The 17,591-nt window shown below is 39.6% G+C and overlaps 1 protein-coding gene across 14 annotated transcripts in view; it reads left to right on the forward strand.

Annotated features, from left to right (window-relative positions):
- HEATR5A (HEAT repeat containing 5A) overlaps positions 1-17,591 on the forward strand; it is a 146,165-nt gene that overhangs the window by 32,966 nt on the left and 95,608 nt on the right. For 8 of the 14 annotated variants that reach the window (XM_051822141.2, XM_051822145.2, XM_051822147.2 and 5 more), the window contains 4 exons: positions 7,642-7,791; positions 8,371-8,545; positions 15,645-15,805; positions 17,007-17,262. In XM_051822141.2, coding sequence (XP_051678101.1) covers positions 7,642-7,791; positions 8,371-8,545; positions 15,645-15,805; positions 17,007-17,262 — 742 coding nt within the window. The remainder of the gene's footprint in view (positions 1-7,641; positions 7,792-8,370; positions 8,546-15,644; positions 15,806-17,006; positions 17,263-17,591) is intronic. The other 6 variants (XM_051822144.2, XM_051822146.2, XM_070053795.1 and 3 more) reach the window with 1 other exon arrangement.

The raw sequence follows: 17,591 nt of genomic DNA on the forward strand, positions 1-17,591 counted from the left end.
CATTTTTTTCATAGTAAAGGCATCCAAAATTCTTACAGTTTTTAAAGTAGAGAAATATATAGTATATTGACATTATCTATAGTCATGCCCACTATGCACTAGAACCTTAGAAATTCTTCTGTCTAGCTAAAACCTGTAATTCCCCCTTTCTCCATCCATCATTTCCCACATACCTCCCCACCCTCTGGTAACCACTATTGCATTTTCAAGTTTTTGAGATCACCTAATCTTTAGCTTTTACTTGAGTGTGAGATCATGGGATATTTGTCTTTCTTTGCTGGGCTTATTTCACTTAACATAATGACCTCCAGTTCTATCCACGTTGTTGCAGATGACAGATTTCATTCTTTTAATGGCTGACCAATGTTCATTGTGTGTGTACTACATTTTCTTTACCCATTCATCAGTGGATGGACACCTGGGTTCTCCATTTCTTAGCTGTTGTGGATAGCACTGCAATAAACATGAGTGCAGATGTCTCTTCATTGGAGAATTTCATTTCCCTTGGTCATATAGTGGGATTGCTAGATCGTGAAGTAGATCCATTTTTACTTTTTTTGAGGAATCTCCATACTGTTTTTCACAGTGCCTATTTTAATTTGCATTAACACCAACAGTTCCATCTTTTCCACATCCTTACCAATACTTGTTATCATTTGTCTTTTTTTTTTTTTTTAAGATTTATTTATTTATTTGAAAGTCAGAGTTACCCAAAGAGAGGAGAGGCAGAGAGAGAGAGAGGGAAGGAGGGAGAGAGGGAGAGGTCTTCCATCCAATGGTTCACTCCCCAGTTGGCCTCAATGGCTGGTGCTGCACTGATCCGAAGCCAGGAGCTAGGAACTGCTTTCTGGTCCCCCACGCGGGTACAGGGGCCATCTTCCACTGCTTTCCCAGGCCATAGCAGAAAGCTGGATCGGAAGTGGAGCAGCTAGTTCTCGAACTGGCACCCATATGTGATGCCGGCGCTTGAGGCCAGGGCGTTAACCTGCTGTGACACAGGGCCAGCCCCCATTTGTCTTTTTGATAGTAGCCAGTTTTCCTGGAGTGAGGGATGAATCCAGTTATTGTAACTATTGTAACTCTAGTTGTGGTTTTGATTTGCATTTCTCTGGTGATTATTGGTGTTGAGCATTGTTTTCATGTACCTATTGGCCATTTGTTTGTTTTCCTTTGAGAATTATCTATTTAGATCTATTTTGCCCATTTTTAAATTACATTATTTATTTATTGCTGTTACTTGAGTTCCTTATATATTCTGGATATTAACCTCGTATCAGATGTATAGCTTGTAAACATTTTGTAAGTTATCTCTTCACTCTGTTGATTGTTTCCTTTTTTGTGTAAAAGCTGTTTAGTTTGAGGAAATCTCATTTGTCTATTTTGCTTTCATTTTCTGTGCTTTTAACATCTGGTTCAGAAAAATCTTTGACCATTCCAGTGTCCTGAAGTGTTTTCTCTGTTTTTTTTTTTTTTTTTTTTCCTAATAGTTTCAGAGTTTCAAGGATCACATACAGGTCTTTAATTCATTTTGTGCTGATCTTTGTATACATGGTGAGAGACAGGGATCTACTTTCATTCTTTTACATTTTCCTAGCACCATTTATTAAAAAGACTGTCCTTTTTCCAGTGCATGATCTTAGGACTGCTGTTAACAATCAGTTGACTGAAGATGCATGGGTTTGCTTCTGAAAAGGTCTCTATTCTGTTCCTTTTTTCTCTGGATCTGTTTTTTGTTTTTTTGTTTTGTTTTGTTTTGTTTTGTTTTGTTTTGTTTTGTTTTTTGACAGGCAGAGTGGACAGTGTGAGAGAGAGAGACAGAGACTGAGAGAAAGATCTTCCTTTGCCGTTGGGTCACCCTCCAATGGCCGCCGTGGCCGGCGCGCTGTGGCCGGCGCGCTGCGGCCGGCGCACCGCACTGATCCGAAGCCAGGGGCCAGGTGCTTCTCTTGGTCTCCCATGCAGGTGCAGGGCCCAAGGACCTGGGCCATCCTCCACTGCACTCCCGGGCCACAGCAGAGAGCTGGCTGGAAGAGGGCCAACCGGGACAGAATCCGGCGCCCTGACCGGGACTAGAACCTGGTGTGCTGGCGCCGCAAGGTGGAGGATTAGCCTAATGAGCCGCGGCGCTGGCCTGGATCTGTTTTGAATACCAGTATTATATTGTTTTAATTCCTGTAGCTTTGTAATACAGTCATGGAATGTAATGCCTCCTGCTTTGTTCTTTTGCTCAAGATTGGTTTGGCTATTTGTGGTCCTTTATGGTTCCCTCAAATTTTAGTAGGTTTTATCTAGTGGTGTGAAGGCTGTCATTGATATTTAGGTAAGGATTCTATTGGCTCTGTAAATTGCCTTGGGAAGGATCCACATTTTAATGATATTGATTCTTCCAAGCCATGAGCATAGGTTATCTTTCCATCAGTAATTTCTAGTTTTTGTTATAGAAATCTTTCACTTCTTTGGTTAAGTTTATTCCCAGGTATTTTATTTATTTTTTGTAGCTGTTGGAAATAGAATTTTTTTCTTAATTTCTTTTCAGGTGAGCCATGATTGGTTTATAACAATACTACTGGTTTTTTGTACATCAACTTTGTATCCTGTGACTGCTGAATTTGTTTATTCTAACAGCTGGTTGGTGGAGACTTTAGAGTTTTCTCTATATAAAATCATGCCATCTGTGAACAGTGGCAAATTCACTTCCTCCTTTCCAGTCTGGATGTACTTTATTTCTTTATCTTATCTGATTGCTCCAAAGAGGACTTCTGGTACTAGATTAAATAAAAGTGGTTTAAATGGGCATCCTTGTCGTTCCAGATTTTAGAGAGAAAGCCTTCAACCTTTCCCCATTCAATATGTTAGCTGTTGGTTTGTTATATATGGTCTTTATGATGTTGAGATATGTTTTTATCATGAAAGATGTTGACTGTTTTGCAAATGCTTTCTCTGTATTTATTGAAATGATCGTGCATTTTGTTCTTTATTCTGTTGATGTGGTATATATCACATTTATTGATCTGTATATGTTGAACCATTCTTGCATCCCTGGGATGAATCCTATTTAATCATGGTGAATCTTTTTATAATGTTCTGTCAGAATCAAATGCTAGTATTTTGTTGAAGATTTCTGCATCTGTGTTTATCAACCCTGTTGTGTTTGTGCATGTGTGTGTGTATACACATGTGCATTCTTGCCTGGTTTTGGTGTCAAAGTAATGCTGACTTCATAGAATGAATTTGGAAGAATTCCCTCCTCTTCTATTAAAAAAATTTTTTTTAATTTTATTAGCTGAAAGGCAAAATGACAGAGATAGGGAGAGAAAGAGGCAGAGATCTTCCATCCACTGGTTTACTTCTCAAATATCTGCAACAGCCAGGTTTGGGCCAGGCCTGGGCCAGGCCAAATCCAGGAGCCTGGAACTCCATCCAGTCTCCCACATGGGTGGTAGGGGTCCAAGTATTTAGGCCATCTTCCACTGCCTTCCCAGTCACATTTGTGGGAAGCTGGATTGGAAGCAGAGCAGGCTGTACTTCAATCTGCATTCTATAGGATGCTGGCATAAAGTGATATCTTATGCATAAAGTGTTATGCTATGTCACAATATTTAATAATTTTCTTTCTCCCTCTTTTACAGTCTTTATTTGTAGATATTGTTTTCTCTAGTTATGTACTTTAATTGCTTGCTTGTGATTTTTGATAAAGCTGTTACATGTTCTTGCTTTGTGGTTACCATGAGGCTTACCAAAAAACCCTTATTTTGATGTAACAAGCTATCTTGAGATGATTATTACCTCACATTGATTATAAGATAAAGAAAGAGACAAACAAAAACCAAAGAGATAAGAAATCGTAATACAGGACTGTACATTTATATTCCATCCTTCCCTATATTTTTTTCAAGTTACATTTGACCTCTTTCAATATTGCATGTCTCAAAATTGTAATCATTATTAATTAATTATTATTTTCTTTTAGTCTATAGATAATTACATATGGCTTACACACCATGTTTATGTTTATGATATTATAGCATTCTGAATTTGTTGGTACAGTTACATTTACCAGTGAGTTTTGTACTTTCTGTCTTCTTGTTTTTCTTTCTGTTTGAAGAACTTTTTCTTCTCTTTTTTCCCTTCCCTTCCCTTCCCTACCCTTCCCTTCCCTTCCCTTCCCTTCCTCCCTTCCTCCCTTCCTCCCTTCCTCCCTTCCTCCCTTCCTCCCTTCCTCCCTTTCAAGATTTACTTATTTGAAAGTCAGAGTTACAGAGAGATAGAGAAAGATCTTCCTTCTGCTGGTTCACTTCCCAGATGGCCACAGTGGCTAGGACTGGGCTGGTCTGAAGCCGGGAGCCAGGAGCTTCTGGTCTCCTATGTGGGTGACAGGGATCCGAACACTTGGGACATCTTCTGCCGCTTTTCTCAGGTGTTTTAGCAGGAAGCTGGATTGGAAGTAGAGCAGCCAGGACACAAACCAGCACACATATGGAATGCTTTTATTGCAAATGGCAGCTTTACCCTCTGTGCTCTCATACCGGCCCTTGAAAAATTTGCTTTAGCATTTCTTGTAACACAGGTCTGGTGGTGGTAAATTCTCTCAGGCTTTGTTTGAGAATATCTTTATCTCTCCCTCTTCCCTGAAAAGATAGCCTTGCTGGGTAGCCAGCTGGCAGGTTTTTTTTTTTTTTCCTTTAAAACTATGGAAGACTTATTACACTCCTTCCTGGCCTTTAATGGTTCTGCTGAGAAGTTGGTAGTCAGGAGAACTGGGACCCCTTTATGTGTTATTTGCTTTTTTTCTCTTCAGCTTTGAGAATCCTCTCCTTCCCTTTAACCTTGAGAGCTTGACTGTAATATATCTTGATGTAGTCTTAGATGAGTTGACTCTGACTGATGACTTTTGACCTTCCTGTAACTGGGTGATTCTATCTTTCTGTTGGTTTGGGAAGTTTACTATCATTATCTCTTTGACTATATTTCCTACCCATTTGACATTCTCAAGTTTCTCTTGAATCCTAGTAAGTCAGATATTTGCTCTTTTCCTGATATCTCATATTTCCTGTAAGCATTCTTCATTCTTCTTGATTCTTTTTGTTTTCCCTCCAAGTATATATTTTCAGATAACCTGTCTTTGAGCTTACTGATTCTTCTGTCTCATCTGTTTTGTTACTGATGTTTTCTGTTGTGTGTGGTTTGTGGTTTTTTTTTTTTTTTTTTTTTTTTTTTTTTTTTTTTTTTGATAGGCAGAGAGGACAACGAGAGAGAGAGACAGGGAGAAAGGTCTTCCTTTTCCATTGGTTCACCCCACAATGGCTGCTGCAGCCGGCATGCTGTGGCTGGCACACTGCGCTGATCCAAAGCCAGGAGCCAGCTGCTTCTGGTCTCCCATGCGGGTGCAGGGCTCAAGGACTTGGGCCATCCTCACTGCCTTCCCGGGCCACAGCAGAGAGCTGGACAGGAAGAGGAGCGACCGGGACAGAATCTGGCGCCCCGACTGGGACTAGAACCTGGGGTGCTGGCGCCACAGGTGGAGGATTAGCCTATTGAGCTGGGGCGCCGGCCTTCTGTTGTTTTACATTTCAGTTAGTGTGCTTTTCAGTAGAAGGCTTTCTGCTTGATTTCGTTGAATTACATCCATATCTCCATCAAATATATGTTAGAATATTGAATCATTTCTTTGTGTTCTCTTGAATTTCATTGAGTTTCTTTAAAAGAGCTATTTTGGAATCTTCACCTAAGCACTTAGAAATTTCTGTTCGTAGATGGTTGGTTTCTGGTACCTTATTTTCTGTTTTTTGAGGTTTTGGGATCCCTGGAAGTTTCTGGTGCTTTGTGTATGACATCCTCTGACTTCTGTAGCTCTTGTGAAGGTGACCTTCTGTGTGCGTAACTATTCACATTGGTGTCTCTGTAGGAGATGGTTGCCAGACCCTGTTACTCAGCTGCTATCTTGGTTCCATCATTTTTTTAATTTTATTTTTTATTATTTGAGAGAGAGAGATCTCCCATTTGCTAGTTTATTCTCTGTATGTCCACAATAGCCACAACTGATCTGGGATGAAGCCAGGAGTTGGGATCTCAATCTGGACCTTCTACTTGGGTTACAGAGTCCCAACTGCTTAGCATCACCTGGTAATTGGGCATGGAACCAAGACCTGAACCCCAGTATCCCAATATGGAGTGCAGGCATCCTATGCAGCACCTCAGCTACAGTGCCAAATACCTGCCCATCTGCCTGCCCCAGGTCTTTTTAATTCTGAAGCCAGGACTTAACTTCTGAGTTAAACTATCCTAGTCAACAAATGATAATAAAATATTAACAGTTGCCAGATCTGTTGTGTGTTTCCTGTATGTCTAGCATTGTTCTGAGCATGTTACATGTATTAACTCATTTTTCCCTTACTGCCACCTATGAGGTGGATCTGTTACCTCTATTTTACAGATAAAGAGTCAGGTTTGTCCAGGGTTAAGTAGCTAGTATGTAGCAACACTGCAGTCTTCTTATGCACTTCATTTTAGTAAACATTTATTGAATAAATGGTTAAAGACATGCACGCTTTATGCCACATACTTTTTTTAAAAAATTGTATATGAGAGACAATCCCATCTGCTGATTTACTCCTCAGATGCCCAAACAGCTGGGACCATAGTCAAAGCCCAGAGCCAGAAACTAGATCCAAGTCTCCTAATAGATGGCAGGAATCCAGTTACTTGAACTGGCACTATTGCCTCCCAGCTTCTACCTAAGCAAGGTGCTGGGTTCAGGATCTAGAGACAAGCATCAAACCCAGATACTCTGATGTGGGATGAGGGCATCCTTTTATTATTATTATTATTATTATTATTATTATTTTAGATTTATTTATTTGAAAGAGTTATAAAGAGAGAGGGGAAGAGAAAGAGATCTTCCATTCACTCATTTACTTTCCAAATGGCTGCAACAGCCAGAACTGAGCCAGGCAGGACCCAGGAATTTCATCCGGATCTCCTACAAAAGTGGCAAGGGCTCAAGAACTTGGGCATATGTAGACATCTTAACTGTAGGCTAAACATTTGCCCCTGCCAGCCAGGCACTTCCTGTATGCTTTCATATTATCTTCATGACAGCTCTGTGAAGTTTGAATTGTTGAAATATGTATAACACCTTTAAAATACTAAATACCTCATGAAATAGTAACTACTAATGTTTATTAATGTCACAATGGGTTGGTTAGTATGTACAGAAGTCTGACATTTGGGGCTGTTGCTGTGGCGTGGCAGGTAAAGCCACCACCTCCAGTGCTGGCATCCCATATAGGTGCTGTTTCTAATCCTAGCTGCTCTACTTCCAATCCAGCTCTCTGCTATGGCTTGGGAAAGCAGCAAAAGATGGCCCAAGTCCTTGGGCCCCTGCGCCCATGTGGGACACCCAGAAGAAGAAGCTCCTGGCTCCTGGCTTTGGATCAGTGCAGGTCTGGCCATTGTGCCCAGCTGGGGAGTGAACCAGCAGATGCCTCTCTGTAATTCTGACTTTCAAATAAATAAATAAATCTTTTTTTTTAAAAAAAGAAGTCTGACATATCTAATATGTGAGATAACTATCAGTTTAGTGCTGTTCTTCATAATAGAATTTTTTTTTCCTGTTTAAATGTTTCCTTTTCTTTTTGGTAGTCTCAAGGTCGTTATGAGATTATGCTGAGTCTGCAAAATATATTGAAAGGATTAGGAGCTGCTGCTACTCCTTGCCACAGAGATGTTTATAAAGCTGCTAGATCCTGCTTAACGGATAGATCCATGGCTGTTCGTTGTGCTGCTGCAAAGGTAAAATGGTGTAATAAGCAGCCTTGTTAAAAGTGTGTGTAAATAAAATAAGTCAGGTTATCTCTGTGTAAGTTCGCAACTGCTACATGATCTAGAGCTATAGCCTTGGTGATCAGCTAGTTAGCAGCATGTCATCAATAGTTTATTTCCAGATTCTTAAGTATTCATTCCATTTTGTTATTATTCTATATAGCTAAAATTTACATGTAAGGTGTATTTTCTTTCATAGTAGCTTTGTTTTTAGCTATACCTTCTTAATATACTTGGTTAGGTCATAAACTTTTTTTATGTTGAAATTATTCTCATAGTTGCTCATAGCTGACAGATTGATTCTAAAACATTTTTCATACCTTCCTAAGTTAGTATTGGTTTCTTCTCCTACCCTTTGTGGGACCATTTTCTTATATGCTATAATCTTAATGACTTATAATAAATATTCACTTGTTACCTTGAGCATTTGGTAGCTACTTTGGACTTGTATATTATTTTTGTTAGACTGTGGTAGTTTCTACAAGTTATATAAATTTGACCCTGATATTTTATTTTTTTTTATTAATTTCTGTTTATCCAATTGAATAGTGTCTCCTTGAACTTCAGAATGAGGCCATCTTTATGTGGAGCACAGACCTGGACAGTGTGGCCACACTATGTTTTAAGTCCTTTGAAGGTTCTAATTATGATGTGCGGATTTCAGTTTCAAAGCTACTTGGCACAGTATTGGCTAAAGCTATAATTTCTAAACATCCAGGAGCAGGTAAATTAATGTAATTATTTTCATACTATCTTCAGTAATTTTTCCCAGTTGATATTAGCAAATATGTATAGCATAACAGCTACCCCCTATTATTTTTAAAAGAGCATTCTGTCCGCCAATTTTCTTTTCTTTTTTAAATATTTGTTTATTCATTTGCAAGTCAGAGTTACACAAAGAGAGAAGGAGAGGCAGAGAGAGAGAGAGAGAGAGAGAAGGGGAGGCAGAGAGAGTTCTTCCTTCCGCTGGTTTACTCCCCAGTTGACTACAATGGCCAGAGCTGTGCTGATCTGAAGCCAGGAGTCAGGAGCTTCTTCTGGGTCTCCCATGCAAGTGCAGGAACCCAAGGACTTGGACCATACACTGCCTTTCCAGGCCATAGCCAAGAGTTGGATCAGAAGTGGAGCAGCCGGGACTCAAACCGGCACCCATATGGAATGCCAGCACTGCAGGCAGCAGCTTTACCCGTTATGCCACAGCGCCAGCCCCCTTTCTTCTTTTAAATACTTATTTTTTGCAAGGTAGTGTTACAGAGAGAGAGAGAGAGAGAGAGAAAGAGAAATGTTCCATCGTCTGATTCACTCCTCAAATAGCTGCAGCATCTGGGACTGGGCCATGCTGAAGCCAGTAACCTTGAACTTCATCCGGTTCTCCCATCTGGGTGTAGGAGCCCAAGGACTTGGGCCATCTTTTGCTGGTTTCCCAGGTGCGTCAGCGGGGAGCTGGATAGGAAGTGGAGCAGCTGGGAATCAAATTGGTACCCATATGGGATGCTGATATTGCAGGAGGTTACTTTACCTGCTGTTAACACTGGTCCTGTCAGCCAGTTTTTATTAATAAACATAGCTGTAGTTTCTAAGCTTTCTTTTTCAAACACTTCAGTGAAAATTTGAGAAAAATTTAAAAACTCTTGGAGTGCAGTGAGCTTTTTTCAGTCCTTGTCTTCCTTTACATTATGACCTTTTTTTACAACAAAATAAATTGTAAAGTTTTCATTAAGAGATATCATCTAGATCTCAAATTTTAAAACTTAGATTTATTGCCGGCGCCGCGGCTCACTAGGCTAATCCTCCACCTTGTGGCGCTGGCACACCGGGTTCTAGTCCCGGTCGGGGCACCGGATTCTGTCCCGGTTGCCCCTCTTCCAGGCCAGCCCTCTGCTGTGGCCAGGGAGTGCAGTGGAGGATGGCCCAGGTGCTTGGGCCCTGCACCCCATGGGAGACCAGGAAAAGCACCTGGCTCCTGGCTCCTGCCACCGGATCAGCGCGGTGCGCCGGCCGCAGCGCGCCGGCCGCGGCGGCCATTGGAGGGTGAACCAACGGCAAAGGAAGACCTTTCTCTCTCTCTCTCTCTCTCACTGTCCACTCCGCCTGTCAAAAAAAAATTAGATTTATTGATCTAAAATACTGAATGACAGGTTGAGAGGGAGAAAAAAAGAGAAAGAAATCTGTTTACTGGTTCATTCCCCAGTTGCCACAATAGGCAGGGCTGGGCCAGGCTGAAGCCAGGAGCCTGAAATTCCAGCTAGATCTCACAGGTGGGTTGCCCAAGTACTTGGGCCATCTTCCACTACCTTCCTAGGCACATTAGCAGGAAGCTGGATCAGAAATGGAGCAGTTGTGACATGAACTGGCACCTCAATATAGGATGTTGGCATTGCAAGTGGTTGCTTAATCCACTACTCCCCCTGTCTCCCACTTTTCTATTTGATTATTTTTTACTTTGTTCTAGCTTCAGACCTTTGCTGTCATCTTACCTTTATTTGATGGACTGTCTTCCATAGGCTCCCCTACCATATCTCCCCACATAGTAGAATCTCTTCCTGTCTACTCTGACTCTGCCACTGTTGTTAAAAAGGAATTATCCTGTTTCTTGCTAGAGCTCTTTTTCTCACCTGCTGAAGGACATTGCTCTAGCTATCACCATTCTCTCTTCCATTTCATGCTTTTCCCCTCTGCTGGTCATTTTCTACAAACTATGCTTTTGTTTCAACTGTCTTAAAAATATATATATTTTTAAAGCCAGCCACCAAGAGCTCCATTTTTCTTCTCTTTGTAGTAAAGTTCCCTAGAAGAGTTCTTTTTTTCTTTCAAGTTTTTAAATTTTATTTATTTTTATTTGTTTGAAAGAATGAGAGAGAGAAAGAGCGAGTAGGAGCAGGTGCAGGCAGAGAAAAGAGAGATATTCCAACTGCTGCTCCCAATTTGCTCCCCAGTTGCCCACAATAGCCACAATAGCCAAAACCAGGAGCCAGGAACTCCAGCTGGGTCTCCTACATAGGTGGCAGGAGTACTTGGGCCATTATCTGCTGCCTCCACATATATTAGTAAGCATATGGTATGGAAGCAGAGTAGCTAGAACTTGAACCAGCACTGCACTGTGTGACAGTGGTATCCCAAAGCAGCAGCTCAATGTACTGTGCTACAGTGCCTGCCCCTATTTTTTATTTGTATTTTTTTATGAACTTCCATATTATTTTCTATAGTGCTGCACTGTTTTGTATTCTCACCAATAGTATGCAAGGATTTCAGTTTCTCTACATCCTTGGTGACACTGATGTTTTGTTTTTTTGATAATAGCTATTCAATATTAGGTGATTTCTCATGGTTTTGATTTGTCTTTCTAATGGTCACTGATGTTGGAACAGTTTTTCATATACCTATTGACCATTTGTAAACTTTCTTTCCCTGTAAAAATATTTTTTGAGTGTTTATACTGGGTCAAAACCTGTTCTGAGAATATGGGATATGTAAATAGATAAACAGAACTGCCTTTGTGGAGTTTATGTTCTTATATTTAGCTGTGGCAAATCACTGGGCATTTCTCAGTCATCTTGCTTGACCTATCAGCAGTGTTTTACTGAGTTGTTCCTCCCCCATATTCTTTTTTTTTTTTTTTTTTTTTTTTTTTTTTTTTTTTGCCTTTTAAGATGCCATTCTTACTTAATTTTCCTTCCTCCTCGATACACAGTCCTATTCACTCTTCTTTGATGGTTGCTTGCCTTCTCCAGGAAAAGGCTCATGGCCTAGAACTTGGTCTTGTGCTTTTCTCTATGTGCGCTCACTCCATTGTGACCTTCTCTGGTCTCGTGGTTTAAAGTCCATCTCTGTATCAGTTATTCCTGGATTTACATCTTTAGCCTGGTCTTCTCTCTCAGACACCAGTTGACACTTCATTTGGCTGCATACTTAACATTTCAGATTACCTTGTCCTGAACTGAACTCTTGATCTTCCTTCCCCCATGCATATACACACCTGCTATACTGACATACTTGCTCAGAGAGTGTGATGACAACTCTTTCCTTCCAGGTTTTCAAGCCAAAATTCATGAAGTTGCCGTTGGCTCCTGTCTTTCACATTCAACATCTGTTCTATTTGATTATCTTAAAACATGGCTAGAACTTGGACTCTTTGAAGAAATGATTAATTCTGTGGTCAGGGCAGGGAAGGTCTGAGGTGAGCCTGGACTATCTGGTGCCAAAAAATCAGGAATTTCCACTGGTCAGCATTGTCAAGATACTTCTGGTCAAATTCAAGACACTACTCAAAATGAATAGAGATAGAAAAGGAGTATAATCTATTAAATAGAAAGGAATCTGTGCACAGAATATAAATAAAGAAGGAGAGGGAACAATTTTTTAATGGCTGAATGCCAGCTAATAGCTATAGAAGTATTAGTTGATAGAGATGTCCTTTTCTATAATCATAACACAAAGAATTTATGCAAATAGGAATCCTCAGTGGGTTTCTGAATGAAAATTTGATGGGTTACAGAATATTTACACCAAACAGTATTGTCAAACAAATTGCGTAGTAACTATAAATGGAAATCTTTAGTAAATAAATCTGGAGATGCATCCAAATGTTCAAAGCTAGTATGATCAATGTTGGGACAGACCTACAGCAAGCTTAGCAGGGCTTTTTGATGTCATACATTAAGGATACAGTATCACTTATGTAGTTCTCTGCCAAAAATTCTGAGGAAATACCAAGCAAATTCATCTCAAGGGCCATTTTATAAAAAAAAAAATGGCTGTAACTGTTCTTTAAAAGTGGGGAAAGTAATGAGGAAAATAGGATGAGTTTAGATGAAAGGTACATGGCAGTTTATTGTACTATTCTTGCAAGTTTTTTTGTGTTTGATTTTTTCCTAGGAAAATTTAAAAATATGTATGTTTGCGTACAAAGACTTCATCTATTCCATTGCATCTACCTTAATCCAAATCACCATTAACTGTTGCTTTAATAAATCACTCCTAATAGGTCTTCCCATACTTTTACCTTTACCCCTACTCCATAGGCTGCTCTCAATATAGTCTACCACCCCTCTGCTCAAGGTCTTTTACAGGCACCTTATTTCAGTAATCCTTGTTAGAATGATTGTTAAGGTGCTATGAAGATTCTGTAGCCTGTTTCCTGCTGGACCTCCTCAGTTGCTACCTCACATTGCCTTGTGTGAATCCAACTAGGCCTCATATCCCTTCTTAAGGCTTTGTTGCATTTTCCCCCTCTTTTGCAACTTTTTTTTTTTTTTCAGATATGCCCCTGCCTATTCTTTCATTACACTCACACAAATGTTCCCTTTCAGTGAGTCCTACCCTGATGTCTCTTTAAAGTCACAAACAATTATTCCCCATCCCAAAATTCTTGACTTCATTTACCCTGCTCTGTTTCCTGCATGGTTTTTAAATCAGTTTAATGTACAGTATACTTATTTATTATGTTTATTGTTAATAATTTTCCCTGAATTTGTGATTCACAAGGTTATGGGTTTTACAGTTTGTTTCCCAAAAGCCAAGATAGATTTATTCTCATTTGTCTCAGAAGGTTTTCTCCTGTTTAGGCCATGGAATAGATTTCTGTTCAAAACTTTAACATAAATTTATTTCTCTACAGCTATGTGATTTGTGTGTATAATGAGGGTCAGATTTTTTTATATTTATTTATTTATTTGACAGGCAGAGTTAGGCAGTGAGAGAGAGAGAGAGAGAGAAAGGTCTTCCTTTCGTTGGTTCACCCCCAAAATGGCCACGATGGCTGGAGCTACGCCGATCCGAAGCCAGGAGCCGGGTGCTTCCTCCTGGTCTCCCATGCAGGTGCAGGTCCCAAGCACTTGACCCATCCTCTATTGCACTCCCGAGCCACAGCAGAGAGCTGGACTGGAAGAGGAGCAACCGGGACAGAATCTGGCACCCCGACCAGGACTAGAACCTGGGGTGCCGGCGCTGTAGGAGGATTAGCCAAGTGAGCCACAGCACTGGCCGAGGGTCAGATCTTGTGACCATTAATTTTCAGAAGAAAAGTAAAAGGAAGGAAATAGATTTTTTTAAAAAAAGATTTATTTATGGGGCCAGCATTGTGGTATAACAGTTTAACTGTTACAATGGCAGCATCCCATATGGGCACAGGTTCAATTCTTTGTTGCTCCATTTCAAATCCAGCTTCCTGCTAATGTGTCTGGGAAAGCAGCGGAAGATAGCCCAAGTTCTTGGGCCACTGTACCCATGTGGGAGCTCCTGGCTCCTGGCTCCTGGCTTCAGCTAGACCTAGCTCCAGCCTTTGGGAGCTCCCACTTGGGGAGTGAACAAAAGCATGAAATATCTCTTATCTCTCCCCCTCTGTCTCTCAGTAACTCTGCCTTTCAAATAAATAAACCTTTAAAAAATATTTATTTTTTTGAAAGGCAGAGTGATGTATATGTGGATATATGAGGGTGGGGGCTGAGTACCTTCTAACTGCTAGTTTGCTCCCCAGAAGGCTGCGATGACTGGGTTCATCCAAATTCAAGCCAATATGATGGAACCCCATCTAGGTTTCCCATGTGGGTGGCAGGGGCCCAAGTATTTGGACCATCCTCCATTGCATTCTGAGGCACATTGACAGGGTGTTGGACCAAAAGTGGAGCATCCAGGACTTGAACCAGTGCTCCAATATGGAATGCAAACATGGCAGGGGGTATCTTAGCTAACTATGCCACAAGGCTGACCCCAGATTTTTTTTTTTTTTTTTTTTTGAAGTAGATATTTCCTATATGTTAACAGGGTAAAACTCAGCTGTGTTAAATTAGAGGCAACTGTATACATACCCGACCTAACTCATCTCTTAATTACTCTTTTTGATTTTTAAATAAACATTATTTTTGTTATTTATTTTATTTGAAAGGGGGAGAGAAAGACACAGAAGGAGAAAGAAAAGAGAGACGCACACAAACAGAAATATCTCTCATCCAGTTGTTCACTCCCCATATGGTTGTAACAGCTGGGGCTGGCCCATAGAAGCTAGAAGCCTAAAACTCCATCCATGTTTTCCATGTAGGTGGCAAGACCAACCTGCTTGATCCATCATTTACTGATTTGGGACTGAAACTTACAGGATAATAAAAGTTTTATTGCTAAATCAGAATTTTAAAAAATAGGGCATAGTGGTTGCTTTATAAAAGTTTCATTAAAAATTGCAGCATTTAGAAAAATAAAATTACTATTTTGACATTTTTACTATGTCAAAGAATTTTCAAAGCATTGTGTATTATGTTCATTTATGGTGAACCAAGGCAGATTTATTTATGTTTTCTTTTCTTAAACTTTTATTTTTTTTCTTTGAGGAAGTACACTTCCATTTGCTGATCCACTCCCTAAATGCCCACAGAGGCTAGGGCCAGAGCTGGAAGTTCAGTCCAGGTCTCCCACCTGAGCTGTCTTCACTGCTTGCCAGGATCTACATTGACAAGAAGCTGGAATCAGGAGCTGAAGCCCAAGTAATCCAGTATGCAGTGTAATCGTTTTAACCACTAGGCTAAACACCTGTCCCTTTCTTCTTTAGAAGACTGTTTGAGGAAAAGGAGCAATGGAACATGATATTAAAGTGTCATAGACTTTATAAATAGAGATCCTTGCTGTGGTACTTTAGGGTACGTGGTACTTCTGATTTGACAACTGAACTTGTGACTTGGGTGGTTCATTGATATGTAGAACATTCTGTATATTTTGCATTTTAGTTTATTTTAGTTTTTGTTAATATGCTGGCTTTTTTTTTTTTCAAATCAAGATCATGCATTAAAATTTAGTCTATAAAGTATAAATCTCTGTTTTGTTCTTTGTCATAGCAGCCTCACGTCAAAGCATACGCAGAGTAACTCTGGAGGAAATTCTGGAATTACTAGGAACAGGGTTTCTACGTGGGAGTTCAGGCTTTCTTCGAGCCAGTGGTGATATGCTGAAAGGAACCAGTTCAGTCAGCAGAGATGTTCGAGTTGGAGTTACTCAGGTTGGAATCACAAATCAGTGTCTAAATGTAATTCTTATCGGCCTACAATTGATGAAGTTTTAGATCTGACTACCCTGAAGTGATACTTGCAAGGTCACTACTTACACTCTTGTATTAATAAATAGATAATGGCAAGGCCAAAACAGTTTTAAAAACTAGGTTACAAGTAAGAGAACTTTATTACCCACAGTATGTTTTAAAGTTTCTAATAATGGAAGATTTTTGTTTATGTCCATTGAAATACAAATAACTTTTTTTTGTTTCTTGCCCTTGCATTTTCTGATGCCTTGTGGTTTAATATATTTTCCATTTGTTTATTTGTGCTGATACAGTCAGATTTAAGCTGTTACATCCTTATTATTTGATATGGGCAAAATAACCATTTTATATTGTTTCAACTCTAAATAAATATTACAGCATGTTGTCTACTTCAGTTCTTATTACATTTTTGATCCTTAACAAAATTTTAATAGCTAAACCTTTGGGAATGGTATTGTAGAATAAAACAACACAGAAATTTCAACATTGTTTTCCTTGAATTACCTTTTTTTCCCTGTTACTATGGTTCAAAGCAAACTTGCTTTTAAAAAACATTCATTGATTATTACTGTACATAGACTTCATGAAAATATGAGCTGCCCAATATAATTGTAATTAAACTGTGTTTCTAAGGAACAGATTATTAAGAAAACTACTTACCTTTGTAATCCAAGTAGAACCCGGACCATTAACACTCATGAAAATACCGAAGAGTGCCATTCATCACTGTAAACTTTCCTTTCAGGTTTCTAGAATACGATTCCCTTAGAGTTATAGTGCTGGAGCATAGTTAATTCTTATAATGTGTTCATATGTTTGAATTGGGTGTTCTTGTTCCGAATGTTAAGTAGCCTGAAACCTTTGTTCAGAAAAGCCAACACAGTTTTTACATATGAGCTGGCTATGTCAACTCTCTTAAAACTTCTCACAGTCTCACCAAAGTAGGACAGAGGCAATTTAAATGAAATCCCATTTGAAAGACCATGCACTACAGTTTTGGTTTTTAAACAAAGAAATAGTACTACATTAATTTACATCAACTGGTTATAAACCAGGAAATAATTTATATGGAATAAAAAAATTGGTGAGTGTGACATTGTGGAAAACAAATTAGCAAAGAGTTGGAAGCTTAATTTTGAAGGTGAACTCCTTTCTTTTTTAGGCTTATGTGGTGTTTATTTCAACACTAGGAGGAGCTTGGCTAGAGAAATATTTTGCTGCCTTTCTTTCTCATATTCTGAGCCTTGTGTCACAGTCACACCCCAAAGCTACCCAAACTCAGATTGATGCTGTCTGCTGTCGTCGCTGTGTCTCATTTATCCTTCGAGCTACTATAGGAGGCCTTCTTGGAGAAAAGGCTCAAATTGCTGCTGCAAAGGAGATTTGCCAGGCCATCTGGAAGCTAAAGAAAGTTGTGGGTATGGATCTACTTAGAGAGTTTGTTCATTACCATATTAATACAAAATCTCAGAGGCTGGTGATAATAGTTCCTCAGAATGTGTGTACTTCCAATGAAAGTTAAAATATTGTCTAAATAATTAGTCTCATTTCTTGTGCTTTCTTAAGCCTACTCAGTTTACCTTAAGTGTCAATACTATTAAAATATTTCTTCATTTTCCAAGTCCTTCTTTTCAGTGGCCCTTGCTGAAAGATCTCTGATCAGATTGCTTTAACTAAAGTGGTTATATTTGTTGAATTTTTTCTGTATTTGTGCATCCCTATTTAAGCATTTCAGTTATTGCCTCAA

The sequence above is a fragment of the Oryctolagus cuniculus genome, chromosome 12 (genome assembly GCF_964237555.1).
Source record: "Oryctolagus cuniculus chromosome 12, mOryCun1.1, whole genome shotgun sequence".
Lineage (NCBI taxonomy): Eukaryota > Metazoa > Chordata > Mammalia > Lagomorpha > Leporidae > Oryctolagus > Oryctolagus cuniculus.